The 25,734-nt window shown below is 40.5% G+C and overlaps 14 protein-coding genes and 1 non-coding gene across 15 annotated transcripts; 8 read left to right on the forward strand and 7 right to left on the reverse strand.

Annotated features, from left to right (window-relative positions):
* Positions 1–31: 31 nt before the first annotated feature.
* On the reverse strand, positions 32–1,269 carry WALSEDRAFT_60732 (hypothetical protein). Its single transcript, XM_006959046.1, has 3 exons — positions 780–1,269; positions 310–730; positions 32–263 (listed from the first exon to the last, which is right to left on the reverse strand). The coding sequence occupies exons 1-3, from the start codon at positions 901–903 to the stop codon at positions 74–76; spliced, it is 735 nt and encodes a 244-aa protein (XP_006959108.1). The 5' UTR covers positions 904–1,269; the 3' UTR covers positions 32–73.
* Positions 1,258–3,459, reverse strand: WALSEDRAFT_39327 (WD40 repeat-like protein; the record flags this gene model as incomplete). Its single annotated transcript, XM_006959047.1, has 8 exons — positions 1,258–1,533; positions 1,590–2,294; positions 2,349–2,515; positions 2,562–2,644; positions 2,687–2,830; positions 2,881–2,974; positions 3,020–3,197; positions 3,242–3,459. The coding sequence occupies 7 exons, from the start codon at positions 3,457–3,459 to the stop codon at positions 2,081–2,083; spliced, it is 1,098 nt and encodes a 365-aa protein (XP_006959109.1). The 3' UTR covers positions 1,258–1,533; positions 1,590–2,080.
* On the forward strand, positions 1,331–3,423 carry WALSEDRAFT_60733 (hypothetical protein). Its single transcript, XM_006959048.1, has 9 exons — positions 1,331–1,402; positions 1,449–1,535; positions 1,588–2,294; positions 2,349–2,515; positions 2,562–2,644; positions 2,687–2,830; positions 2,881–2,974; positions 3,020–3,197; positions 3,242–3,423. The coding sequence occupies exons 1-3, from the start codon at positions 1,336–1,338 to the stop codon at positions 1,887–1,889; spliced, it is 456 nt and encodes a 151-aa protein (XP_006959110.1). The 5' UTR covers positions 1,331–1,335; the 3' UTR covers positions 1,890–2,294; positions 2,349–2,515; positions 2,562–2,644; positions 2,687–2,830; positions 2,881–2,974; positions 3,020–3,197; positions 3,242–3,423.
* A 574-nt stretch (positions 3,460–4,033) lies between the features above and the next one.
* Positions 4,034–4,153, forward strand: WALSEDRAFT_t58. The gene has a single exon. It is a non-coding gene; the product is annotated as a tRNA-Ser (tRNA).
* Positions 4,154–4,322: 169 nt separating this feature from the next.
* Positions 4,323–5,562, reverse strand: WALSEDRAFT_60737 (GroES-like protein). The gene is made up of 2 exons (XM_006959049.1): positions 5,474–5,562; positions 4,323–5,429 (listed from the first exon to the last, which is right to left on the reverse strand). The coding sequence occupies exons 1-2, from the start codon at positions 5,528–5,530 to the stop codon at positions 4,368–4,370; spliced, it is 1,119 nt and encodes a 372-aa protein (XP_006959111.1). The 5' UTR covers positions 5,531–5,562; the 3' UTR covers positions 4,323–4,367.
* A 636-nt stretch (positions 5,563–6,198) lies between these two features.
* WALSEDRAFT_33062 (hypothetical protein) lies at positions 6,199–7,626 on the reverse strand. The gene is made up of 3 exons (XM_006959050.1): positions 6,940–7,626; positions 6,367–6,892; positions 6,199–6,319 (listed from the first exon to the last, which is right to left on the reverse strand). The coding sequence occupies exons 1-3, from the start codon at positions 7,403–7,405 to the stop codon at positions 6,298–6,300; spliced, it is 1,014 nt and encodes a 337-aa protein (XP_006959112.1). The 5' UTR covers positions 7,406–7,626; the 3' UTR covers positions 6,199–6,297.
* Positions 6,199–11,753, reverse strand: WALSEDRAFT_60738 (hypothetical protein). The gene is made up of 8 exons (XM_006959051.1): positions 11,430–11,753; positions 11,329–11,386; positions 8,794–11,282; positions 8,352–8,748; positions 7,805–8,307; positions 6,940–7,760; positions 6,367–6,892; positions 6,199–6,319 (listed from the first exon to the last, which is right to left on the reverse strand). Exons 3-6 carry the CDS (start codon positions 11,085–11,087, stop codon positions 7,742–7,744), a joined length of 3,213 nt encoding a protein of 1,070 aa, XP_006959113.1. The 5' UTR covers positions 11,088–11,282; positions 11,329–11,386; positions 11,430–11,753; the 3' UTR covers positions 6,199–6,319; positions 6,367–6,892; positions 6,940–7,741.
* On the forward strand, positions 11,103–11,710 carry WALSEDRAFT_19804 (ubiquitin-conjugating enzyme; the record flags this gene model as incomplete). The annotated part of the gene is made up of 3 exons (XM_006958982.1): positions 11,103–11,282; positions 11,329–11,386; positions 11,430–11,710. The coding sequence occupies 3 exons, from the start codon at positions 11,103–11,105 to the stop codon at positions 11,708–11,710; spliced, it is 519 nt and encodes a 172-aa protein (XP_006959044.1).
* A 2-nt stretch (positions 11,754–11,755) lies between the features above and the next one.
* Positions 11,756–12,171, forward strand: WALSEDRAFT_65013 (hypothetical protein; the record flags this gene model as incomplete). Its single annotated transcript, XM_006959052.1, has 2 exons — positions 11,756–11,958; positions 12,006–12,171. 2 exons carry the CDS (start codon positions 11,756–11,758, stop codon positions 12,169–12,171), a joined length of 369 nt encoding a protein of 122 aa, XP_006959114.1.
* Positions 12,172–12,175: 4 nt separating this feature from the next.
* On the forward strand, positions 12,176–12,854 carry WALSEDRAFT_33065 (hypothetical protein). The gene has a single exon (XM_006959053.1). It carries the CDS (start codon positions 12,318–12,320, stop codon positions 12,549–12,551), a length of 234 nt encoding a protein of 77 aa, XP_006959115.1. The 5' UTR covers positions 12,176–12,317; the 3' UTR covers positions 12,552–12,854.
* A 188-nt stretch (positions 12,855–13,042) lies between these two features.
* WALSEDRAFT_60740 (hypothetical protein) lies at positions 13,043–15,107 on the forward strand. The gene is made up of 2 exons (XM_006959054.1): positions 13,043–13,387; positions 13,430–15,107. Exons 1-2 carry the CDS (start codon positions 13,177–13,179, stop codon positions 13,711–13,713), a joined length of 495 nt encoding a protein of 164 aa, XP_006959116.1. The 5' UTR covers positions 13,043–13,176; the 3' UTR covers positions 13,714–15,107.
* WALSEDRAFT_69525 (hypothetical protein) lies at positions 15,092–17,803 on the forward strand. The gene is made up of 3 exons (XM_006959055.1): positions 15,092–15,558; positions 15,605–16,108; positions 16,159–17,803. The coding sequence occupies exons 1-3, from the start codon at positions 15,225–15,227 to the stop codon at positions 16,830–16,832; spliced, it is 1,512 nt and encodes a 503-aa protein (XP_006959117.1). The 5' UTR covers positions 15,092–15,224; the 3' UTR covers positions 16,833–17,803.
* On the reverse strand, positions 16,211–17,876 carry WALSEDRAFT_60741 (NAD(P)-binding protein). The gene is made up of 2 exons (XM_006959056.1): positions 17,832–17,876; positions 16,211–17,785 (listed from the first exon to the last, which is right to left on the reverse strand). The coding sequence occupies exons 1-2, from the start codon at positions 17,858–17,860 to the stop codon at positions 16,975–16,977; spliced, it is 840 nt and encodes a 279-aa protein (XP_006959118.1). The 5' UTR covers positions 17,861–17,876; the 3' UTR covers positions 16,211–16,974.
* A 1,136-nt stretch (positions 17,877–19,012) lies between these two features.
* WALSEDRAFT_69527 (hypothetical protein) lies at positions 19,013–19,485 on the forward strand (the record flags this gene model as incomplete). The annotated part of the gene is made up of 2 exons (XM_006959057.1): positions 19,013–19,072; positions 19,119–19,485. 2 exons carry the CDS (start codon positions 19,013–19,015, stop codon positions 19,422–19,424), a joined length of 366 nt encoding a protein of 121 aa, XP_006959119.1. The 3' UTR covers positions 19,425–19,485.
* An 891-nt stretch (positions 19,486–20,376) lies between these two features.
* WALSEDRAFT_57910 (ABC multidrug transporter) lies at positions 20,377–25,250 on the reverse strand. Its single transcript, XM_006959058.1, has 5 exons — positions 24,784–25,250; positions 23,482–24,739; positions 23,165–23,429; positions 21,161–23,119; positions 20,377–21,109 (listed from the first exon to the last, which is right to left on the reverse strand). The coding sequence occupies exons 1-5, from the start codon at positions 25,108–25,110 to the stop codon at positions 20,449–20,451; spliced, it is 4,470 nt and encodes a 1,489-aa protein (XP_006959120.1). The 5' UTR covers positions 25,111–25,250; the 3' UTR covers positions 20,377–20,448.
* Positions 25,251–25,734: the final 484 nt, after the last annotated feature.

Here is a 25,734-nt window from a genome sequence, read left to right on the forward strand (position 1 = left end):
AGAAATGAAGTGGTAAATAAGCGAAATATAACTCTCTATTATTATTTATTGTTATTTATTTATATGAACATCACTAAAGTATGAAAGGAATCACTATTTTACGTGATTGCGGATATTCTTTGAACTTCTTCTTGTACCAGAGATGTCCCTTATAAGCTCTGGGGGACATAGTGGCAACCAAAGCTATCAAGAACACCACAGGAGCGTCATTGAGCGTATTCGACTGACATAGCAAGACATATCCAAGCCATTCTATCCATTCGCTAGTATATGGGTTAATGGGTTACTTGGAAAATAAAAAATGCCTACCAAAAGTAATTTGGATAGCTAACATAGTCAAACAAAGCCCCCTTTGGTATTATGTAGCCACCGTTTGACACTCTCTTCAAACGAAAGAGCAATCTATCGTGGTAGACGTTTCCAGCTAGCCCAGCAATAAATAGTACACAGCCAACGAGGCTGATTTTATTGATAGATGTATCTGCTAGGTACTTCCCTTGTATACTTCCATTCGCTGTATTAAAGCAACCAGCAGAGAGTAGAACAAGCACATGTGATAGCGATTTTGACGGGTTTAGATATGGGTAGATTATCGCCCGATTTACGTAATGCACTAGGAACGCACCAGCAATTGCGAGCTGAAACAGTGATTTCTGACGTCCTTCACTTAGGAACCCAATTATGAATGATATTGGCGAAATTATTTCCATGATGAACCACGTCAGTCTTCCTGGGTCACACGTTCAGCAACCCTGATCCCGCTGTAGAGCTAAACTCACCACCAAGACTAAAGCGGGAAGTTACATCCGCAAATCTGCCAAATGGTGCATCGTAGAATACAGCCAATGGACCAAGAAACCAGAATGTCTTTAGAGTTATCTTACAGATTTCATAGTAAAACATCAAGAGTGTACCATGTTTGATTTGTCTTCTACACTATGCTCAGGTAGCTCATGAGTGATTTATTCTCGGGATTTATCGTTTGCTAAGCGATACTAAGATATTTTCTGCATACTTGAAACACATGGCACAGCAAGTTACGTGGTGATGTCGCCATTGACAGGCTGTGCATGAACATCGAAATTTTGTGACAGAATAAGCTTCCAAACTTCTTCCTAAATTCGCCTTACGCGATCATAAAACTTCGCCGAGAGGTCTGTGCTCAGTACTTTGGATAAAATGACAAAATATAAGTTGTACTATTCTTTTTATAAATAATTACACTGCGCCTGAGAACTTAAGCTACGCGTGCCTGCCTGCGAAAATGTCAAAAAATTCCTTCATTGCGTAACTAAGGACGTTCTTGTTTTCCACCTTCGATTGAATGAATGAAAGATGAGCAGTGTAATAGAACCTAAAAACAAGTATTTCCCTGCTATTATAGTCGCGATCGTCGTTGGTGGTATGTCCTCATATCATAATATCGCTCTAGCTTATAAGATACCCAGCATGTGTCGTTTTCATGATAGCAGTTTGGATAACTCAACAAGTTCTGAAACGCAAGCCTAATGTTGAGGAGAAGAGACAATCTTACTGTGGGTTTTATCAGATTATGCACTGATGCCGAAGGCTAATTTATGATAACAGACCCAGAAGATTTCTACCACGGCTATAACAAGAAGGCGCCGAACACAAAGAATGAGATTGAAGAAGAGGATGTTCAGGATGTTGAGAAAGCCGTACCGAGACCGAGACCAAGACCTCGTAAGACAGATTCTGAATCTTTACCTACTAGACCAGAAACGTTGTACTCGCCTACGAGACCAAACTCCACACTCCTTCTGGATGAGTTTGTTGCTCCTCTGTTTGACAACAGCTCGAACAACCACTCAAATTCAAATCTGCTCAAGAACAGTAGTCACAACTCGCATGAAGGACATGCAAATTGAATTATAACTTGCTGAAGTCGAATAATATGCTTAGCAACAGCTAATAATCCCGGCTATAACGAAGATAGCGCGATAATTTCAATAAGGATACCTGTACATATTTACGCTTACCACTGAACCATTCCTTTGTTATTGATATACATGTTCATTTATATGCTTAGTCTATTTCAAATAAAGCATTTTACTGTCGTTCACAAGTCTATTTGATATATCGCAACTCTATCATCGCGTGCGCCTGTAAGTAACAAGCTCGACAAGGGTGCTTCAATAACACTATTGAGGTTGTCTTCATCTGTCTCGCTAGTGTCTTCATCAACTGTTGAGAAGGCCAGTGAAGAGACAGATTGTCTGTGTAAATCAAGTACGCCAACCAATTTCATACTTTTCGCTGAGTAAAGTTCCACGCTAGTAGGTATGTATGAGTGGTATTCTTATTATTATTATCAAGCCGCTGCCTACCTTCCGTTCCAGCAGCCCACTGCCAATATCTTACTATCCTTCCTTACAGAGATACTTGAATGACCATTTGATTGTGTTGTATAGCTCTTCGTAATTGGCATCTTGGCGGTATGTTCGGTTATTTTTTCTGAACTGTCAATTATCATCGTCTCATCGCTCTCATATTCCTTGTCATCATGAACACTACTGAAGTCTACCATGAAAATGGCTCACCTGCAGGTCGTACTTGACTATGCATCTATCCACACTAACTGTGAATGCGTATCTTAGATCACTAGTTGTGCATAATCCCATAACTAAATCATTAAGTTGAAGAAGTCGAGTACGTTATCACCTACCAGCTTCATTGTGCTTCTTTACTCGCCACAGCTCTTTCCAGGTCATATTCTCGAGGTGATATAGAACCACACTACCATCTTCATATGCCGCCAATAATCTGTGGGTGTCTGCATGTCTGTATAACTTCAAAGACATACACAAGCCTCGACTGAGTCAATATAAAATTTTCGAAAGACTTAACAGCTAATCTCACCCGTTTTCGACTCTCCACGACCATCTACACCTCGTTCTTCTCCACCTATTGATCTGAAAATGCGCTCTTTGGATGGTATCTCCCAAATATCAATCTGGGTCATATTAGAAAGGCGTTAATCATTGTTTTGCCTACATACCGTCGATGAATCCGTCAAATGAGGTGCTGCCAACCAAGTTGGAGGACCGACGCAGAGACTAACATTGCAGAAATTGAGCGCGTTAACATGAAACCGATCAATCAAATTTGGTATAATATCTTCTTCGGTATGTATATCGCCGATTTCCCAGAGTTTTACCAAGTTGTCCCTGCCATGCCTGCGATTGTGAGCAGTAAACAGAGTAATAAACCAATTACTTGCGTTAATAAATGATCGTCTGTTATTTCTAGTGTGAGTACAGCGCTCTCGTGTGCTTTCCACCGCCGCGAAGATCTCATCGTTTTTGTTGACGTAATGACTACGACACCATCATCATCCGCAGATAAAATGCAATCTGAGTTTCTATTAAATGAAACCTTGGAGATACTACTCTCGTGGCTTCGTATGATATATAAAGGTGCTGGTGGTCGTTTACCCATGCTCTTGGTAGTAAGGAAGAAAGGTGCATTCTATACTTAGACACCTGTGATATGCTATTTAAGAATACGTATAAAATGGGGGACTTCATAATTGCTATTCCTTATTTATTTATAAAGTTACATCATCTGTTCTATCTCCCATATCGACATTCTATCATAAATAATTAAAAACAAGTAAAATCCAACCAAAATCTTACATAAGCAAAATAAATAGCTGGAATTGTATGTAAACATACGCACTTATTATCTTATTCCCTAAAGATGCGATGGAGTCAACATAAATCAAAGCATGACGAAATTGATGCATGAGAGAAAATTAGCGTTAACTAAGATCCTCTATAACGAACAAACCATTAAAATACTTTTTAAACGACATCTTAGTTTATGATTGGAGCTGATTGCGCCTAAAAACACAGATCGTCGCGTCAAAACATGGTTAATATCGTCATGGAAAGCAGATAGGTGAGAAATTATCTCAAGCAATTTTAAAACACTTCTGAGCGACTAGCAACCCCAATTATCTATTAGCTTTCAAGAGAGATACACATTCACTAAAACTTGATGGTTTTCATCTGTCAGGATGGCCGAGTGGTTAAGGCGCTTGACTTGAATTTGAAGCGATTCCTAGAATTCGCAAACATCTTCTGGCATCAAGTACCCATGTGGTGCGCAGGTTCGAATCCTGTTCCTGACGAATTATTTTTGCTTTTGAAGCGGAAAATATTTTATTGCTTCTAAGAATTATAATTTTGAGAACAGTATTGTTTTTAAATCTTGTAAGCGTGTTCTATTAATAGCATACGGCCAATCTCGATACTACCATGTAGTTCAAAAAGGTTCTCAATCACACAATAAACCCTTTTAGCAGTTACACTTTTGCATTTGTACATCTATCATAATCTACATTTCTAATAATCACCAATCATAATCTTAATAGCGGGTCTACCCTCAGCATCTTTACCATTCGAAAGTGCCTCGAAAGCCGCTTTGCTGTCTGCCAAACTATACTTGTGGGTGACGAGTTTATCAGCAGTAGCCAATTTCTTCGCTGCGAACATTCCCAACGCGTCATCGTATGTATTGGAATATCTGAACACACCGACGAGGTCAACTTCACGGAATGCTGCTGCAGCGATTGGGAGAGTAGCATTAGGCGTACCCATACCAATGTAAACAACTTTTCCACCTGGCTTGGCGGTGTGAATAGCGGCTTGCATGCAAGTCTCAACACCTGTACATTCGAAGACTACGTCATTTCCTTTGCTTGCAGATTCACTAAGAATTGTCTCAGCAGTCTTCTTCGAGGCCTCTAAGCCTTCTGCCGGGGTGGTAGGACGGGGTCCCATTGGTAGAAGGACAGTGTTATCTGCAAAACTATTCTCTTTGGCGAAATTCAATCTATTGCTGTCGATATCGACAACTGTGACGGAGGTAGCTCCCTGAGCTTTAACGACTGATGCAGCAAGTAAACCTACTGCTCCGGCACCATAAATCAGAACACTGTGACCGGCCCGCACACCCGAGCGTCTTGAGCCGTGGAGAACTACACTCAGTGGCTCTACGAGTGAAGCTTGCTCAAAGCTAACGCCATCTGGCATCTTATGCAACAACCGGGCAGGATGTGTGAATCTTGTCTGGAGCGTGCCGTCTAGGTGTGGGTATGTCTTCGCTGATGATGCGAATCGCAACTCCGGACAGAGATTGTAGCGACCTGATTTGCAAAGTGCACAACTAGAGCAGTAGATACCAGCTTCTATTGCTACTCTATCACCTGGATTGAGGTTTGTAACGCCGGTACCAACTGATGTGACGATACCTGCTGCTTCGTGACCCATAGCGAGTGGCTCTCGTATCACAAAGTCACCATTCTTGCCGTGACGGTAGTAATGCAGATCAGATCCACAGAGACCAGTGGCTTTTACGTCTACTTGTGCATCGAATTCACCCAGTTCTCTTGCTGGACGATTTTCCTTAAAGAAGTTAGAGCTGGATAATAGTATCTATGGCCACTCACTATTCTAAGATCTTTAGCGCCGTAGAGGACAGCGATTGTGTTTGTAGTATTTGACATTTTGTTAATAAACAATTAAATGAGAGAATGTCAATTTATAAAGAAAAAAAAATCGACATCCGGAGCTGGTCCTGAAGTAGTCAGATAATATCGGATGAAAGTTGTGAGCGCTTAGGAAGTGATATAGTCAACGAACACGTTACATGTATTACTTTATATTGTTTTTGTACTTCTCTGTGCCCTCCAGCCGCTATCTCGACACTTCGTGAATGATTGGTTACGTCACAAAAAATTATTGATAAGGGGCATATAAAGTGATGAATGTAAGTGATAGAGCAAGCGAGATCCCTTTGTGAATAACAGAAAATCGCTAGAGTTATTCCACTGATGTAAGTTCCTCTCTTTAGATGATAAGATTTTATCGGGAAACAGCCTTGAACGCTATGCATGTGATTTAGAAAGTTGTTTCGGAAGTGGTTATGTTAGAAGGTAAATTAGCCATTCCACACTGTGTTGGACGCTTTCGGTGGCTTTTATTTCTCGACCTCTGAAGCAGCTAAAAGAGTGTATGATCGCATGGAGCCTGTATCAAAACAACATAGTATTCTTACACATCAAGGTTTATCATACAACTGACACATTCGAGTTCTCGATCGTTCAGAATAAAACCGTCTTGAATCGTATAACCAGGGGAGTACAGCACCAGTCACTCTGTTTGTATAGTGTATATCGACATCATATCGCAATGAAAAAGAATACAGGATGTGTTATATCGAGAAAGAGAGAAATACATGCTAGGGCGTCATATGACGCGTCTGCTTTGGCTTTTACAGCCCGTCACCGACGTACCTGCAAAAGATGTCAACAATGTCCCAATAATAGAGCCTTATACTTACCACTTATTAGTCCATCTTCTATCGAAGTCTTCATCTGGATTGACGAAGCGAAGATCGGTGCTGAGACGGATTTTGTCAGTCTCGTTGACAGAAGATGCATGAATCATGTAAGGTTGATGGAAGATGACATCTCCATCCTCATAGTTGGTTACGAGCCATCTGCGGCCATAGACCTTTCCGAATCCTTGTGCGTCATCTGAAAGAATACCACCGCGCATCATATTGCTGTTGAAAGCCGATAAGCGCTCTTCTGGTGTGAAGTCCTTTGCTCTCTCTGAGAAGTCGTTCTCAATTTCGCGGCCAATTTCGTGTGACTTCTCAAGGTAGATCAAGCTGCCGCCTTCAACGTTACAGCCTCCAATTGGTATCCAGGCTGTCAAGCTAGTTGGGAGAGCACCTCTGAGGAAAATTTGGTCATAATGCACCGCAGTGGCTTCTGAACCTTTGACATTAGTTCTTAACATCTGACGCTGTAAGAGGAGGATATTCTGCCAACCGGTAATCTTCCTAGCGAATTCATAGAGCTCTATCAATTTGTAAGATTGTTCATGTCGTTTAAGTGAGACAACCCACCTGGTGTCTTCTGGAACTCGTCATAGAATTCCGAGTAGTGAGCTTCAGTTGCTCTTTTCAAGAACTCCACTTGTTGGGGGTCCAGCGTGCCTTCACCGGTGTTGGCAGAGCCGGGACCACCGAACTTGTTTGGTGGACCACCAGTAAAAATACCGTCAACGGAGTCAGTACCCTCCTTGAGGATACCAGTGCATTTTACGAATTCAAAGTAGTCTCTTCTCATCTTTCTGACCACCTCAATTGGTAAAAGACCCTTGACTAAGACATATCCATCGTTTTCATATCTTTCTCTAATAACATCAATGGGTGCATCCTTTGCAGTTTCTTTGAGGAAAGCAACGTTTTTGTCATCAATTGGACCACCGTTGCTTGTCAATTTGTATCCCTTTTCTGGTACTTCTTTTGCGCCTGTGGTGTTGTTGTGGATGTTTGGTAATTCTATATTGCGTGCCACTTCTGCTGCCATTTTTCTAGTTTGCTATTTGTTCTTGAGGTTTTAGACAAAGAGGAAGTACAGCCCTTTTTATATACATCTCAAACCCATCCGGATCGGTTATTTCTAAATTTTCAGTGACGTCAACAGACGAGCTGACCAATTGAATATCACCAAAATCGCCGGATTTTTTTTCTAGACCCGTTGCTAATGGGTGTTCTCCGCGCATACTCCGTGGATCAGCATTCTTTAGTATTTTTTATTCTTTCACTGATTTTCGCAATGCAGCTGAGTTGATATCATAACAGCTGATGTTAAAAATGTTAAAAATAATTAAAGCATAAAGCATATTCATAAATATACACAATTCTAATTGCTCTTTTTAAACCTGCGTTTGTTAGAGAAATCATATTGGAGTACTATTTTACTTACGACAGTCGAATATCGGTCTGGGTATAGTGTAATCCTTCGAGATTTGGGAAACAAATCTGTATAAGCTCATTCCAATTCTTGGTAATGGTAGTAATATCCTCCTCAAGGGCTTTCCAAACGGCGTCAATAACCTTGACGACTTCATGATAACTACCTTCATCTTCGACATTAACATCAAAGTGTTTCTCTACACGTTTGTGTAAAGCTTCTGTAGCCTTCTTGAGGTCCTTCGAGCTGAAATCCCTGACTACTCTTTTGTATACGCTCTTACCATAAAGAGGATGGCTAACCATCTCAGTTGCCTTCGTGCCCTTGAGAGCCTTTTCGAGTCCGTCAAAGTAGTCAATTTGTTTTGCGAGGTGTCTTCTCCAAAGAAGCTTTATGTAACCCTCCATATGCGATGAATAGAGTCCTTCAGCAGTAACCATGAATGGCGTCAACGGTTTCATTGGCTTTGCCTTGAACGACTGCAGGAAATGATGAGTATTGGCTATCATGATCACCTATAGCTGGTTAGATGGAATGTCCTGAATGCACTTCTACTTACATGCAAATTGAGCGCTCCTTTGTCCTCACTTGCGACATCCTGCATATCCTCCTCACGTGCAATATGCTTAAGCGAGTCAAACATCCGCCCTATTATTTTGTCATATGCATCATTCACGTTTATGCGAATCTCCCAATCATCACCAATGTTGTAAAGCTGCTGCTCAATTCTACCAACAAATGACGGTATAATGCGTATAAATGGGGCAACACCTTTGCGCTTCTTCGTCGTCAATTTGGTATTCTCAATCGCCTTGATTTGATCAGAAATGTATTTTGAGAACATATTGTTCAACCGTGACTTCTGCTTCTTGAGTAATGAGTGAAGGTATGGTTGTGATTTCCCGTATGCGTCCTTCATCGCTCTCTCCAGTTGGGCAATCATACCGACAATTTGCCTTATTTCGAATTAGCAAACAACTACGAGGTCATACTTAACTTACATATTGTCCTTTACTAGGGCACCATCTATCCAAGACTGTAATGAAGGCGCGAAAAATGCGAATATCAACTCGAACGCGTTTTTCAGATCTGACAAGGGGCCAAAATCAATGCCTGCAAGTGCTTCTCTCGCTTTACGCTTGTAAACATCCTCAAGGTCAACGTACTCAGCAAATGTAGGTGGGGTGCTTAAAATAGCCAATAAATCTTGGAGAAATATCTCTTCGCCTTTCATCTGAGTCGACACTTGATTTAGGACCTTCGCTAGCGACTCATGAGCTGGCATACTATCACCCTGTTTACTCCGCTTGGCGTCTAATCTCTTATCATTTCTCTTGCGCGCGCCCTGATTTGCGCTGTCTATTGGATTTGAGAAGTTTGCATCACTCTCTTCTTCGGTAGCCTTGCGAGTGAGGTTCGCATAAACAGCCAAGAGTTTATTCATTTCCTTGCTGTGTAATTCTGACGAAGAGCTGAAGTAATTGGCGCACACTTCACGGTACCTCGCTTGATCCATCTCTCGCAGGAAAAGCACGAGACCGCAATATCTGCCCAGATAAGTCTCCATTTTTTCATGCGAGCGTATCTTGGGCTTTCTTTCGCTAATTTGACGTGATGGATCATTTAGCAAGTTGTCAACTTGAAATCTAAACATGATGGAGAGATAATCCAGCATTCTCTTTGCGAATTGAAGCATTATTGTCTTATATTCATTGACGCGCTTTTCATCGTATTGTTCATCATTGGCTTTAATGGCTTTGTAAAGTGTGGCAGCAGCTCTTTCAAGGGCGGCAATACCCTTATCGCTTTCGAGACTCTCCTTAGTAAGTACAATTAAGTCAGCTTGGTCGACGTTAACTGCACTAGACAACTCTTCGAGTTTCTCCATTTCATTGATCAACGCCTGTTGGTTGTTACTTTGAGCTTGTTTGCCGCGTTGTGATTCAACGTATGCGATATCTTCACCAACTAACATTAAGTGAGCTCTAAATTTACCAACCAGGGCGTCCATGTCATCCAATTCACCCAGATTTGTGTCTAAATAGTTAAAGAGATAGTCAAGAGAATCATCCTGATCTGAGACTATACTTCTTATCATAGCGGCTTCGACGTTGTTTATTTCATTAGCTAATTTGCTTTCGTCCTCCTGGTCTATCGTATGTGAATCTACCTGCGCTACACTCCTCAAGCTTCTCCAATTTGCGCCACCGAGCGCTTCGTCGATGTGTTGTATATCATTGAAACTATCAGGTGCTGAGACATTTGAGGGCTTCCTTGCGAGACTAGTGAATGCATCACCAAGACTTGCATCTGAAGGTCTAGAAATTTTGCGTCTATGTGAGCGTTTTTGTATAATCGGAGAGGTTGAATTCTCGAATGATTGCTTTGGTGTCAACCTGTGGTTGCTTTGTGAGTGTTGAGTCGTCTGCGTGTCTACTGAGAGTCTCGGAGGATCAGTCTGTGGAGGAGTTGGTTGTGGTGACGGTTGAGGAGAGGATTGGCTAGGCACTGGACTAATCGTAGGCACTGGAGTAATAGTAGGCACGGATGGTGGTTCAGGAGCAGGCTGTTTAGTTGGACGCGCTGGTGGGTTATCCCTTTTAGGTTTGGGGATATCGTTCGCTAATTGCTGGGGCTGTTGTGGTATGTGGTCTACTACTTGAGGATGCCTGACTGGTTGTTGTGGTGCTTTCTGCTCAATAGAGACCACTGGCTGTTCCACCGGCTGTTGGAGCTCTTGAACAGGTTCATAGAGTGTTTCAGTTTGTCTAGACGGTTGAGGGGGTGGTTGAGCCGGAGGAGCCTGAGGGGGTATCTGGGGGATCTTCGCCGCCTCCCTGGGTTGTTCTGGCTGCTCTTGCTGCCTCAGTTGCTGAGAAGAAGGCTTAAACTTCAGAGGAGCAGTGTTGTGAGAGATGAGGGCGATGTGTTGGCCAGTTGTGCCGTTATAGATATCTATTAGAGCATCTAAAAATGGGTGTAACTCGTGCACTCTCTCTGCTTTCCAGGTATAGCTCTTCGAAAGCGTCAATTTGAAAGTGTTGTGTGTGAGTAGTTCGGCAGCGCGCAGACTAGAGAGTGGCCATGTCTTGCCAATAGAGAAAGTGCCATTCGAATTCCTTTTAGATTTGTAGATATTCGCCTGTTTTGTTGTTCTATCGATAGCGAGGAGCAAATAGCGTGGTTTGGGTGGATCACTCGATTCAATTATCTTACAGTGACTAAGATACTTCTCTGTAGATAAACCAGAAAACAAGGACGCTATTATCTGGTCAGATATTTTGAGTTGCGACATCTTGGTGGTTGAGGAATGACATCCAACACCCACTTAGCGAGACAACTCCAGCAGCTGAAAAAGCACCCAGTAGATGGATTCTCAGCAGGTTTAGTAGATGAGAGCAATCTATTCGAGTGGGAGATTATCATCATTGGACCGGTAGATAGTCTCTATGAAGGTGCGATACTGAAAGCTAAATTGAGTTTCCCAGAGGTTAGTTTGAAGTGTAATTCCTGCAAATATTCTAATAACTCTCTAGGAATACCCTCTACTGCCCCCAAAAATGACATTCTTGACGGATTTGTGGCATCCTTCAAGTGAGTAGACAGCTTTGTTAGTAATTACCTAACCTCCTCTCAGTTTACAACTCTCCCGATAGAAAGGGTGAACTTTGTATTTCCATTCTGCATCCCCCAGGCGATGACGAATGGGGTTGGGAAGATGCGTCTGAGAGGTGGCTGCCTGTACATAGTGTAGAATCCATTCTCGTATCTGTCATTTCCCTTCTCTCTTCCGATTCTCCCTGCACAGATTCACCTGCGAACGTAGATGCGGCCAAACAAGTACGCGAAGACCCAGCTGGCTACAAGAAGACTGTCCGTAGACTAGCCAGGAAGTCAGCCGAGGACTGCTGGGATTAGTTTTGTTACTTTGTCATAGAAATTCATTCTTCTTCTCTTTCCATCATGTCTTTAGCTTATGTTTTGGTAGCAGCCCAGCCACTCAGTAGCAATAGCACCCTGGACGACATCAGCTTTAAGGATATCCTCACACGCTCTCTATTCTCCCTCTATGGCTCCGTCAACGGCAGCTTCTACGTTGATGTACTCGCCGTTACCCAAAAGCAATCCAATGGCTTACAAAAAGTCGCTTTAAAATGCTCATCAAAGTTTGTGTACCTCCTTATGAGACATCCCAACTGATAAAAATTTCTAGACACCAACAACTCCTCGAAAATGCAATAAGTATGGCACCAACCAGTCAAACTACTTTTCTAGATAGCGCTTTTAAGCTATCCGTATTAGACTCTGCAAACACTCCCTCCATTCTCAACACAATCACTCAATCAGAGTACATCGATGCACAACTGTCACAGTTTTAGTCAGGGGATATCTTATTCATAGCATATTTACTGTTGTTTGAGGTCATATCAACTAATAGCATCCTATACCAGTTAAGCTGTGCCAGTCATCATGCCCACAACAACACGTTACATCACATTGCATCATTTTTATTAACTCAACAGCGATGATAAATGCTCAAGGATTATATACTTTAACTTTCAAAACATCCACAGCTTCCTACGAAATATACCAAGGTGCCTCTCTTCGTGCTGCAAAATCCCGAAACGATTCTCCGACTTTTTACGTCGACATCAGTCCTCGAATGACTTCTATGGCCGTTTACAAATCATACAGCATGAAACAATTAGCTTTTGCTCGTTATAGAGCAAGTTTTGAGATTACGATCCGTATGTCTTAACTTGGCATCCCAATCACACTGATAATCATAGATGGTAAGACAAGCAACCTCAGTAGCTATAATCATTGGAGCAAAGATCGTCTGTTCATTTTATCAGATGGCACATGTTGTGAAACTAGATGGATAGACAACGTACTCACCATCTCTGATATAGAGTCTGGTGATGCACTCGCCACATTCGAGAAGAGCCACTCTGGTATACGAAAACAGGGTGTTCTGCGCATGTCTGCACCGGGATATACCGATGACGATCTCGCCATGATCTTCATGACTATTGTCGTTCTCGTTCGCGTCGATCGGAAGGAACACAGGAGAAGTTTTGATTCCTCTTTATTGTAATGCTAAGACAATTTATCAATTTTTATTCATTTTTTGCTTCAATGAGGAGATTTCATAAAGAAGAGGTAAGGGCAAGCAGAAGTATATAACAACATCAACAAATCCATGCAGGGACATACAATATAGTTCATCATTACAAGTATTGTCCACCACGTGCATAAAACATCACCATTCTATGTATTCATTTCCTGTACATTTGAGATCAGTCGATAGTGCGATGACGGCATTGCTGTGTTGTGTCGAATAATATAAAAACCCAAGATGAACCGGTTATATTAATACCAAAATGGAGCCCCAGTGTGCATACATAATTGAATTCAAGAGCCTCGCTTCAAATCTCTTAATATTTAAGAAAGGAGTGCAATATCCTGATTATGAACTGGACGTGAATGTAACGCGTTCAAGGATGACATTTCTAGAACTGCCTTACCAGAAACGTCTCGCACGGGTGCATGGGCCTAAGTTATTGTTAGGGAAAGGCTACAAAATGTCTATCAGTAAGTCATATGTTGTCACATCCCACTCGCTGACGGCGATAGACGGTGAGAAACTCAGAATGCACCGCGATAGCCACCGTAGCACATGCTTATGGTTTGACTTGCTCGATAAGTCGCCTTGCGTCGTCGTGAAGGGTGGACATGGGGATGGAAGTACTTACAGAATCACGAATATACTTACGAATGAAATACTAGCAACCTTCCAACCTTCTGGACCATCATACGGCTGTATGAATCTTAATGCTGGTGGATACGACAACCAAAACCTCATTGCACTCTTCACAGCAATGGCCATAATGATTCGACTGGGAATAGATCGAACGTGATAAGAAGAACCATAAAACTCTATCAGAGTAATTCATTGGTGACAACGCCTTTGGCTGGATTATATCAAATAAATTTCTCCTTATTCTATAATTATTTTATCGTATACGTGTTGTCTTATTTTTTGAAAGGAAAGATATAAAATACAATCTAACAGACCTCTAGGGTGGTATTTGCAGCAATAATACTCAGATCGGTTATTTTTTAGGTTGTAATTATGAATTTTCTGAATACATACTGAAAATTAAGATACAGAATCCCGCCCAAATAAAGTTGAATTCAAAGGACTCTTCGATTACCAGATTGGCAGCTATTTGCGAAGCTAATAACCACGTGGATTTCGATCTAGGTCTCTGTAATACAATGCTAGCACTGATGGAGTAGATCTACATAGCACCATTGAAAGATTACGTTATGCTATTAAGATGACCATCTACACCACTAGCTTTTAATATCTGTACAGATACTGAAATATGAACTATGTTTCCGAATTGTCGCAAGGTCACGTGAATGATATTCGCTTTTTCGATTACAGATCTTACGTCATCACACAGCGTGACGATGAAATTGAAACAATTTCATGATTACGAATTATTGAATTCCTACATTCCCAGCTGCTGACTCGTAAATCATTTCAAGAACACTGGAACCGCTTCGTTAGAAGTATAATTCAACGACCATCCAAAAATGGCTTTTAAAACTTTTTCCTTTGTTTGTCTCATTTGTGACTTGTGTTATGGACAATTTGCCTTCGAAAATGCCAGGAGTGATGTATCAAGGAGGTCTCCAAAATAAGCTGCCAATGTGATTATCTGCCGTCCGGCTGTTCGTCTATCTGATTAGTTGCTTTATAAACATAGTAGATAAAGCTGAAGAATCCAGATAGTGAGTAATGCTACATTGAAGAGCCACTATCGCTTCTGCTACTGCTGGATCTTATGTCTGTTTGTATATTTGCATGACGTCAAATAGATATGTACTGCAGATCACAATCCAATGAAAGGTCATGCCGATATGGTCATGTAAAGCTCTTTGGCTTGCATTCTGTTTCTAAATGTCATAAAGACCAATAATATAGCAAACTAGAAAGCTGCTGCAATTTCCAAAGACTGGACAAAAAACAAGGATGTTCAAATAAACTACATGTATGCCTATTCACTTCTTCAGTCTTGGTACTAATCGTATGCTATTCACTATGAGATACAGGAGTTAAAGGGTGCAAGTATTCTACGATGTTCATTATTAGATGATTTATAGAAAATAATATACCATCGACTATATCTACTAAATAATTTATTTCTAGTACCCATTGATTAACTACCAACGTAAATTAACTTCAATTGAAAGTGACATGAATCATAATCCATTAGAATTTGTGGAGAAAAATAAGACAAAGATCTTTGAAGGTATCACTGATTCTTTACTTAATATTTATGAGAATAGGAGTACTTTTCTTTCTAAATTTCTGAAAAAGGTGGAAGATGAAGCCGATGTAATAACTTTGAGTGATGAAATGAGAATAAGATTAATACAAGCATACCTCAGATTAGGATATAAAAGTTTACATCATGATAATCCACATATGAACTATTTAGTCTTTCGACCACAAAGAATGCGGTTACAAGAAGAAAGGCAATCTATTGGAAGTTTGATTATTAAATTCTCACTAAGTGAATCTTTGTCTACTCGAGCAGATTTCGACGATCTGATTTCCCAGTATACAAACCTATCTGATGTGAAGGATGAGATATGGTATCATTTTGTTTTTGCTGGCATAACCAATATCGAGAACCCGCTAGATTATTTAGCCGCTGAAAATGTTCGATTGAACCTCTCAGGTGGAATTGGTACGTCTGAATCGAGAAGCTAAAACGTAACTAAAAATGAACACAGAGGATGTACGTGGAGATATTAAGAAATATGGAAGTTATCCCTTATCACTACGCAAGGCTGATTTAACAAGATTATTCGAATGGAAGAAAACGCTTAAAGATAACATCAAATTCTATCACGATAAAATCAATGGACTCATGAAGTTAGCTTCCTTATATAAACTCCCATATAACATAGCTGTTGAAGATTATAGTGAACTAACTGCTGCTCACTTGACAGACAACGCGAGAGAACTTGTGAAAGTTTTTCAAAAAGGAAGTAAATGTCTTAATAATTTTTTGAGATTTCTTGCACAATGTTATGAGGACGAAGGTTATGTTAGTTACAGGAAATGCCTTGATTGGATTGAAACCAATCAGGTGACAGGATGGCATGGATATAATCAAAATATAACAGATCTTCTGGTAACTATAGAAATCGTCGATGATGAGACAAGATGTGAAAAATTATGGGAGGAATATTACGAAGATAGAGAAAAAAAGGATTTTCGCATGCTTGAAATTTGTGAGTTTAATGTTTACTAGTTCCCGAAGCTCAAACGTATAAAACTTTAGCAAAGATCCAATCTGAGAAGCTACCACAGTTCACTTACAGAGGCTCAAGCAAGTATCGGAAGAGACTGGAAACAAAGGCTATCGATCTATATATCGACTTAAAGAATGCATTACATCCTTCTTTAGTCTTGTTTTATGATTTACAGCTCAAGCAACTTGCACAGATGGAAGTATACGTAAATCAAGTTAAAACTCTCGACAATACTGCTATTTCACATCACTTACCGATGGTCGCTGATCGTGCACTTATCAACAAGAATATGCACGCTATCAAAGACCTTATTGGATTGATTGGTAATTACATAATAAGAAATTCTTATACAAAGCCTTCAAAAGATACAATTAGAGAGATGATGGATGATATACGTTTCCAAAAAGACGAAGATCCCAATGAGTTGGTCTTGAAGGTACTTATAATCCTAGATTTTGTTGATGCACCTTTGGAGCGTCTCGACCTACTTAATCAGTCGCATGAAACTAAAAAAGAAAGGATAGCAAAAATAAATGGAATCAAACGCAAGAATGTAAGTAACGCTCACGAAGAGGGCAAGGAGTATGTATTGGAGGCGTCTTCTCAGGATAGTATAAGTAACGAAGGGGAATTTCCTACTACCAGAAGTGGTAGGAAACGCAAAAGTGACAATGATCAGAAGGGGCCAAAGAAGAGGAAGTGAAGGGTGTGGCTAAGATAATCACATATATAGTGTTTAATCATTCATTCATTCACTTCGATGTTCAAGCAGAGACAAACAACTTTATAAAGGGTAATATATCCGAGTGGTTTATTTCTAAGAAAAATACTTAGTTAACAAGAGCCTATTGCATCTCTGTCAAACTTAGGCGTGGATCATCCCCAGATCTATCCGTCATTAATGTCCAACGTCCGTCTATCTTTAAGTCCAAGTTGTTAATCATTCCGTTTTTGATCAGGAAAAGGACTGCGTCTGAAATCTCCTCTGGTTCTATTGGTCTTTGTGGGAATGAAGCGCTCTTTGCGAGTTCTGTCATGAAGTAACCAAGTTTAGCACCTACCATGGCTGAATTGATGATACTAGGTGAGACAGTATTAACTCTTATGCCAGATGGTGCTAAGAAATCTGACATCGCAACACCAACACCATGGCTCCCCGCTTTAGTAGGACCGTAGCAAAGAACGCGCGCAATACCTTCTTTAGCTACACTTGAGAAGTTGACAATAACACCTCTCTCTTCCTTTGTAGTAAAGAATTCGTTGTTCTTCATCTTATCTGGTTCATATCTCTCGTTGATCGCGTCTGCTACTAATCCATTAATAATAAATGTACCCAATGTATTAATATCAAGCATTTTCTTAAATCTAGCAATGTGGTCTCCAATTCTGTTGGTCCATGGTTGAGCAAGCGCGACACCAGCACAGTGCACGACGCCTGAGAGTTTCTTTTCGAATGCATTAGCTGCTATTTTCACAGCATCCCTTGAAATTGCCTCGTCTGTGATATCACAACGAACATACAAAGCATGGTCACCAAATGCTTTGGTGGCAGTCTCACCAGCTTTCTGCTCGATGACGTCGAATAAAACGACATAACCAGCTTCTGAAATAATAGCCTTAGCGATCGCTGTACCAGCACCACCTAATCCACCTGTACTGTTTGACTTATTAGAGAAGAGCGTGAGTGGTGTATCTAACAAACATGATAAAAGTGTTATTAGCAATCTTCATTGTAACGTTGGTTCTTAGTTGTCGTTAAAAACAGAAAGTTGCTTTAAAAGTCTTTGTCGCCTCAAGAATCTTTCGACCGGAGTCCACAATTTTCGGAGTGATGCACTAAATTAATAGCTATTCAGGGCATAATTTGACAATCACTTGAAATATCCTAGATATAATTTCAAGGCCTTAGTCAGTCATTTAGAATGCAAGTGAATCTAATGATTATTGAGTAGGTTGAGGTTTTAGCTACTTGATATTACTTTTCGATTACGTCACGACAGTAATCATATATGTTTTAGCAATTACAGTGTAGTCCTCCAAAAGGCAAGGCCGAAGAGTAAATTTATTACTAGAAATAATTAATTTAATCTATTCGCAAGATATTACGAATATTCCATAACGCAGATAGCTACCTTCCTTAACCGTCAAGAATATCAATGACGAATGAAGTTAAAGGAACTTGAGTGAATAATACGAGTAACTTATTCCGCTACTCTCAGATGAAAAAAGCAATAATAATCGCAACTGTTGGCTTATTTTCGAGCACATTTGGTGCACCAATCTTCCAAGACTCCTTAAAAGGATTTGCTGATGGTATCGGTTCTGGCTTGTTGTTTGGGAATGGTGAGACCACGGAGGACAACAATCAAAATAGTGCCAATGAGAGCGGAACTAATAGTGTACAAGGAAGCGCAAAAGAAGCAAGACACTACTTATCAAATATCTCGTGAATTCTCATGAATAAGACGTGCTTGCAGTGACTCGTTGTCATAATGTCTCACATATTTGTACAACACGATTATCCTTGTACAAGTATACATCAGCAATTTAATTTATAGCGCGCAAGTATTGTGTTTAAGATACAATATATGATAAATATTGCGTTTTAACATCAATTTTTCATCAAGTACCGAAAAAGGTATATTATCACGCCAAATACTTTGTGAAGCCGGCATGTTTACCCAAAAAGAGGTCTAAAATCACCCCAACCCCCACTATGAAGCGGGCATGCTTAGTAATTACCAAAAAAGGTCTATCATCACGCCAACCCCACTATACAGCGGGCACTTTAGTATTACCAAAAAAGGTATATTATCACGCCAACCCCCACTATAAAACGGGCTTGTTTTCTCCTTTTCTATTACTTTAACCAAATCCATCAAGATGAAATTATCATTCGCTGCTGCTACCCTCTTCGTCATCTCGACTGTTTTCGCAGCTCCAGTGAGTCACAAAGACTGGCTTTTACATCGTTTAACATACCTTGAAGCTTCTTGATGAGGCTGCTAATGGCTTAGGAAAGAAGATTCTCAAGCGTGACCCATTAGCTGATGAATCACTCAACGGTGCACTCAAGAACGCCGTCAAGCGTGACAATAAAGAAGAAAAGAGATTATTGAACGAGAGTTTGAACGGCGCCCTCGCTCACGCCATCAAGCGTGACACTAAAGAAGAAAAGAGATTATTGAACGAGAGCTTGAACGGCGCTCTCGCTGGTGCTCTCAAGCGTGACAACAAAGAAGAAAAGAGATTATTGGACAAGAGCTTGAACCATGCCCTCGCTGGCGCCGTTTAACTTAGCTTCTTGATGCTTTCATGCTTCAAAGAGCACATTAATTTATAATTCTATGTACTCTGTATACAAGCTTAAGTTATTATTTACCTTTACGTAATTTGGAATGCCATTTCCTTTGTAGGAAATAAGTCTACTGCGTGCGTAGAATACATTACCCGAGAATTTAAATAAGAGAACGTTAGGGAATATTTCAATCTTTTAATAAGTACAACCACAAATGAAAAATTTCGCACTAGTCATCTTCGCGGTAATTATACCATTCATGGCGGCCAGACCAATTCCAGTGAGCTACTACACGTTTAAATATCCAAAATACTAATAATAATAAGCAATCGCCAGCTCTTACGCCTGGTTCAATCTAAGAGCAAAACTGATGAAGCACATGTAATATCAATATATCTATTAACATCGAAACATTACAATATTGAGCCCTAAGGTTTTTTCACGAAATAATCACCGATGAAGGCCTATTTGAAACTAGTGTGTTAGTCGCCGATGGATTGGTATGAAGCATGCCATCATCTGGAATTATTTATCAACCACTTGGATAGTCATCCAACAAGGAAAATGGAGTTCATAATTACAATACTCTTGTTACTCGCCGTCCTAATTTCTGCCCTCCCAATTAACGACGAACATAATCTTGGGATTAATAACATCAGAGGTACTGCCAAACCCATCAAAAAGCCCTTACAAAATGACAAAGAGAAGTTCTACCGTATTCAAGTAACAGATTATGAGCCAAATGCAGACGACTATTAAGATGTTTTGTAATTAATCAAGAAGTCAGGTCTGTATCCTAATGAAGTACCCAAGGCCTGTAGGTTTAATAAATTATTCGACCGCCAGAAGTATGCAAAGTTATGACTTTAAAGATGTGACTCAATTTGATCATGCAAATTGGCAACATTTATGTGGGCAAAACCCTACTATACTAAAAGTAAATGTATTAGTTTACAGTATTAAGAGGTCATCATAAAAGTGAAACATTATATCCAAAAGAAATGATGCGCGATTTTGTTGTTTATTTCCTATCTTTTTTGAATAAGTTCTTCATGAACGTTGTTGGTGAGAACTTTAGGACCTTGGTAACGTAGTAGAGTGCATATGCCAAAAATAAGTTTGAGAAAATGTAAAGTGAAAAGATACCGAAGTAACCCCAAGGCCATCCGGAACCTTGGAAGACGTGGATGCTCTCTAAGAATCCGCTTGAGTCACTCATCGGACAATATTGACAGGCGGATGTTGCATCTCCATTCAATAAATAACCTGGAGCATTTTCCGCGTAGACACCAGCGTAAGATTCACAACTCTGTCCTAGCGGTGGATCAAAAGTGGCGAGTTCCCTCTGGTTGCAGTTGATATTAACGTTTCCTGTAGTAGCGCCAATCATACCACCAAGGAAGTATGTTATTGGGTTGATATAGTAGATTGTATAACGCCATATGACGGGAATTGCATCGTATTGTATGATGATACCATTAACCAAGTTGAGAATAACAAGGTGGAAAGTCATAGTATTGAAAACGAACTGAGGAGTGGGTGCAGAGGTACATAACCAAATGCTCCAGAGTGCCTGGAATACGAAGAAGAAAAGTGTTAACATGAAAGTGAGTGCTGCATCACTGCCCGTTCTGATATCGTTACCATCGTGTGTGAATCCAACGGGCCAATATGAAATAATCCTAAAAGATGATCTGTAAAAAATTTCCCTCAATGCCACATTTTCAACTTACCAATAAACTACAGCTTTCAGGAGAGCATAAGGCATTTCAGCTATAATGAAGCTAGTGACAAATGCAAACCATGAGTATGTCTTACTAAGACCCTCCCGGGTGTTGTAAAGACCATACATAGTGAAATACTTTGGAACTAAAGCGTTGATGATTGCAGGTGGCAGTAAGATCATCAAGAATATACTGAACATGCGAGATTGTAAGTCAGTTTGTGTTGTACCAACTTTAAAGAAAGTGAAACCGTTGAAGATTGCAATTATAACCGTTGTGAAGAGCTTTCCGTAACCGTATGAGCTATCTCGCCAATAATTCTTGAGAAGTCTCTCACTGAGGAGCTTGCATTGGACAGCAAGCGGTTGGGAGTATGTCCTGGTCATCATCTTGTTTAGTTCCTTTGGCTTTTGGGATTTCTCGGCATTGATTCTGTCTACTTCTTTCAACACATTCGTCGCTTCCTCTGAGTCACGGTAAAGATCTGAAAAGCTGACTTTGTTTCCCTTAGCATCACGTCCGTAAGCGATCGTTTCGATAGCGTATTCAGCTACATTTTCGTGAGGTTGACATTCTCGAGCACCAATACGCTTGAAGTAGTCTACAATAGCCGACCCATTATCTCCAACAGGACCTTGGTAAACGACTTTACCGCCAGGAGCAAGCAAAAGTAGACGGTCGAAGAATTCCGTAAAGAGTAAACTCGAAGGTTGGTGAATTGTACATAATATAGCTTGACCGGCATCTGCAAGCTTGTTCATAAAACGACCAATCGAGTATGCTGATTGGGAATCTAAACCTGAAGTTGGTTCATCAAGGAAGAGAAGTACATCTGGTTTAGCTGCCAATTCAACCGCAATTGTTACTCTCTTACGTTGTTCGACACCCAAACCAGCTTCAGGTGAACCAATGATAGCATCTTCTAATTCCTTTAATTCAAGAAGCTCGAGAACTTGATCGACATATTCGAGAACCTCAGCACGAGGTGTTTCACGTGGTTGTCTCAGAATAGCTGAGAATTCAACTGATTCGCGAACAGTAGCATAAGGATCGTGTAAATCACCTTGCTGAACATAACCAGTACCTCTTTGGAACGAGTTAAGTTCGAGTGGTTTACCATCGATCAACATATCACCAGTAACAACACCCATTGTCATTCTTTGAGAAAGTGTATTCAGAAGGGTTGTTTTACCTGCTCCAGATGCACCCATAAGAGCTGTGATGGTACCAGGTCTGACATATCCTGTGATGTTATCAAGAAGTCGTTTGTCTCCGGTAGCAGTTGGAACGGTATAGGTAACATTCTTGAAAGTAAAGTCAGCTTCAGATGGTTTGATAGCGCCAGGTTTGATATCAATAGCTGCGCCTTTCTCTTCAACTGAATTTGTCGTAATTCCACTCTCAATATCTCCAGTGAGCGCTTTCTCGGTTTCTTTAGCCTTGGCTTTACCTTTCTCAGTTTTAGCAAATACAGTAACACCGCCACCGTTTCCTGAGAAATCGAACAACTCATTCAGAATAGCTGTAGCTGCGATGTAACCAACTGTATAAGCCATGATATAACCAAAGTTTGGCCAAACGTGGGAATAACTGTATCCGAAGGCTGTTTGAATGTAGTCGTCTCCAGAAATAGTCAAACTACCTGGTACAGAACCTTGGAATGCGCATGTTTGATATTGTTCTTCCGAACCAGGTGCGCCAAGGGGAACAATAGACGACTCATCGCATGTAAGTGTCATACCATGGAATTCATTAGCCATGACAGCCTCGAATGCGAATGGAAGAGGATTGATGTAGGAGATCCACTTGAACCATGACGGCATGTCCATACGAGGAATTACATAACCAACGAATACAACAGCGATGTTGAATGCAGCTACTGAGAATCTCAAACCTTCGTTGAAGGTTGGACTGAGTGCACTAACTGCACGATAGAATTGAGTGAGTGCAAATGCACTGCTATATACACTGTAATTCTTAATTAAAACACTACGAATGATATGTGCTACTCACAATAAGTAGTAAATCCAGAACTTTCCAGCCTCGTATTGAAGTGAAGCCAAGAAATAGACAATGATTGCCATCAGAGAGACAAAAACAAAGAGTAGGGGTATGTCGCATAATACTCTAGCAAAAACGACAGCAGATGGACGATAGTAAGCGAACTCCTTGTGTCTCTGAATGATAACACGGCCATTCACAGCATCCCAAATCTCTGGTAGCTGTAACCAACCAATGAACAAAATAGAGAAGAATAGAACACCACCGCGACCAAACGCTAAAACAAAATTAGCAAGGCAAAGCACATCTCAGACATTGTTTCAACTCACCTCCACCGGAACTTTGTGCTTCACCATAGAATAGCGACGCGACGACAAATGAGCAAATGAGAATTGTTCCAAGCTTAGTATAATGACCATCTAATTGTCCAAGTTGTAATTGAATTTGACGAATAAAGCAATAATAAATTTGTTCAGTGTATGAGACAGTGTAAGGTGAGCTCTTAGCCATACGTCTCTTCTTATCTTCCCGAACGGATTTCTTGAAGTCGTCTAACTGATCCTTCTCGGCATCAAATGATTCATCAGCAGAAGCGACAGCACGTTGATAGTAGTGAGAGTTCCTATATGCTCGTTCAAGCTCTTCAGGCGTACGTGGGGCAAGGCTTTCCCAGCCTTCTTTGATAGTACGCTCGTGAATGTCTGTGATTCCCGTCAAGAAATCTGCCGAGGTTTGACGTGGTGGTTTGTAGAAACCTATGCTCTCAAAGTACGCACATGCCTCGTTTGCTGGACCATAGAAGATACAGCGACCTTCATCAATGACGCATACCTTATCGAACAGCTCATATATACCTTCACCAGCTTGATAAAGGGTTGCGATTGATGTACCACCGGTTATATCTGTAATAATTCTCAAAGAGCGCACGTAGTCAACCGCCGTGCTGGCATCCAAACCACGTGTAGAATTGTCCCAACACATTACAGATGCGCGACTAATAAGAGTTTCAGCAATTGAGACTCTCTTGCGCTCACCACCAGAGACACCTCTAACAACATCGTTTCCGACAATCGTGTTAGCAGTGTGTTCGATACCGAAAATCTTCAAGAGTGCTTCAAGGATATAATTGACAAATTCTGATCTTTTCATACCTGGTGGACGTATACGTGGTACTTTCTCACGAATTGCGAATGCGAGTGTTTGAGCAACAGTGAGAGTTGGGAAGTGAATATCTTCCTCTGTGTTTATAACGACCTCACCACGGTACTTCTTCTTGACTTCTTCTGATGAGAGTCCACCATAACTAACATGACCGTCGACTGAGACAAAATCTTCTCTCTTGTTTGCAAGTGCTTTGAGGAAGGTGGTACAGCCGCTTCCGGGTCTACCCAAAACCAACATCATTTCACGTCCATGTAGAGTACCAGTAAATGAGTTAACCAAGTTGCGAATGGGTGGCTTTTTACCAAATATCTTCAATTGAGGAATGTAACCAGTAATGAAATAATAAGCATCAGGACCAAATGTTGACACGATAGCCTCTGGAAAGGTTTTGACGAAGGTGGATCCACTTCCGGCACCTTTAACCTATATTTCATCAGTTTGAAACATAAAATGCAAATTTTTCTTACCGTGAGATCTTTCCATGTAAGTCCCAAGTGTGGTTTGTGTGTCTTACCTGCTTCAGTATATCTCTTCCTATCACCTTCAATGAATGTTTTTAAATCGAAGTCCTTTTCCTCAGACACCTCCTCATTTTCCTCATTGACGGTTGCTTCCGAGATGCCAAGCGAAGGCCTTCTAGCGTCAGCAGGCGTTTGTTGTTGTTTGGATTCACCGCTCAACCTCCTAGAGAGATCATAGAATACTTGCTTTGAATCTTCTACGTTTACATTGTTCTCTGAGTCCCAGTTGTATTCCTCAATTCTGAGTGGTTGAATGGACTGTTTTGTCGGCATACAACGATATTCGATGTTAATGATACAAGTTAGAGAAGTACATGCGACTACATCGCAGATTATATATAAGGTCGAGAACTTGGTCTAATAAGTATACAAACATGTAGGAAACAGATACCGGTAATATAATAGAGAGCTACAAGACTTTTTAGTAGTATTTGGCGTCTTTCTTTATCCCCAACGGAGGGTATCGCCGTGTCGTCATAACTTTTGTAACTGAGGATTTATAAGCAGACTTCCGGATAAATCTAGATAAAAAATTTTCTAATTAATTTTTAATATCATTTGCGATTACAATGTATATATACGAGTGGTCTGATTACCCCAAGTTACCGGTTTTGTTACCCCGGATGATGACAAAAAGGAAGATTGTTATTTGTTAAGGTGAGCCACAATTTGTAACTACATGCATATTAATTGCTGGGTTACAAACGAGTATTTTAAATCACACTGCATTTCTTCCAAAGAGAATACTGTAAAAGTGCATGTTGTACATTTAACATGAACATAATGAAATCTAAAATATCGTTTTAATATTATCATAATCATCATACTATGCAATTCACTTTCGGGTGAAGTATTTTTCAAATAGAATAAGGTTTTGCTTTGCATTTGAGACAACAG

This window comes from Wallemia mellicola (genome assembly GCF_000263375.1).
Source record: "Wallemia mellicola CBS 633.66 unplaced genomic scaffold WALSEscaffold_14, whole genome shotgun sequence".
In the NCBI taxonomy this organism is placed as follows: Eukaryota; Fungi; Basidiomycota; class Wallemiomycetes; order Wallemiales; family Wallemiaceae; genus Wallemia; species Wallemia mellicola.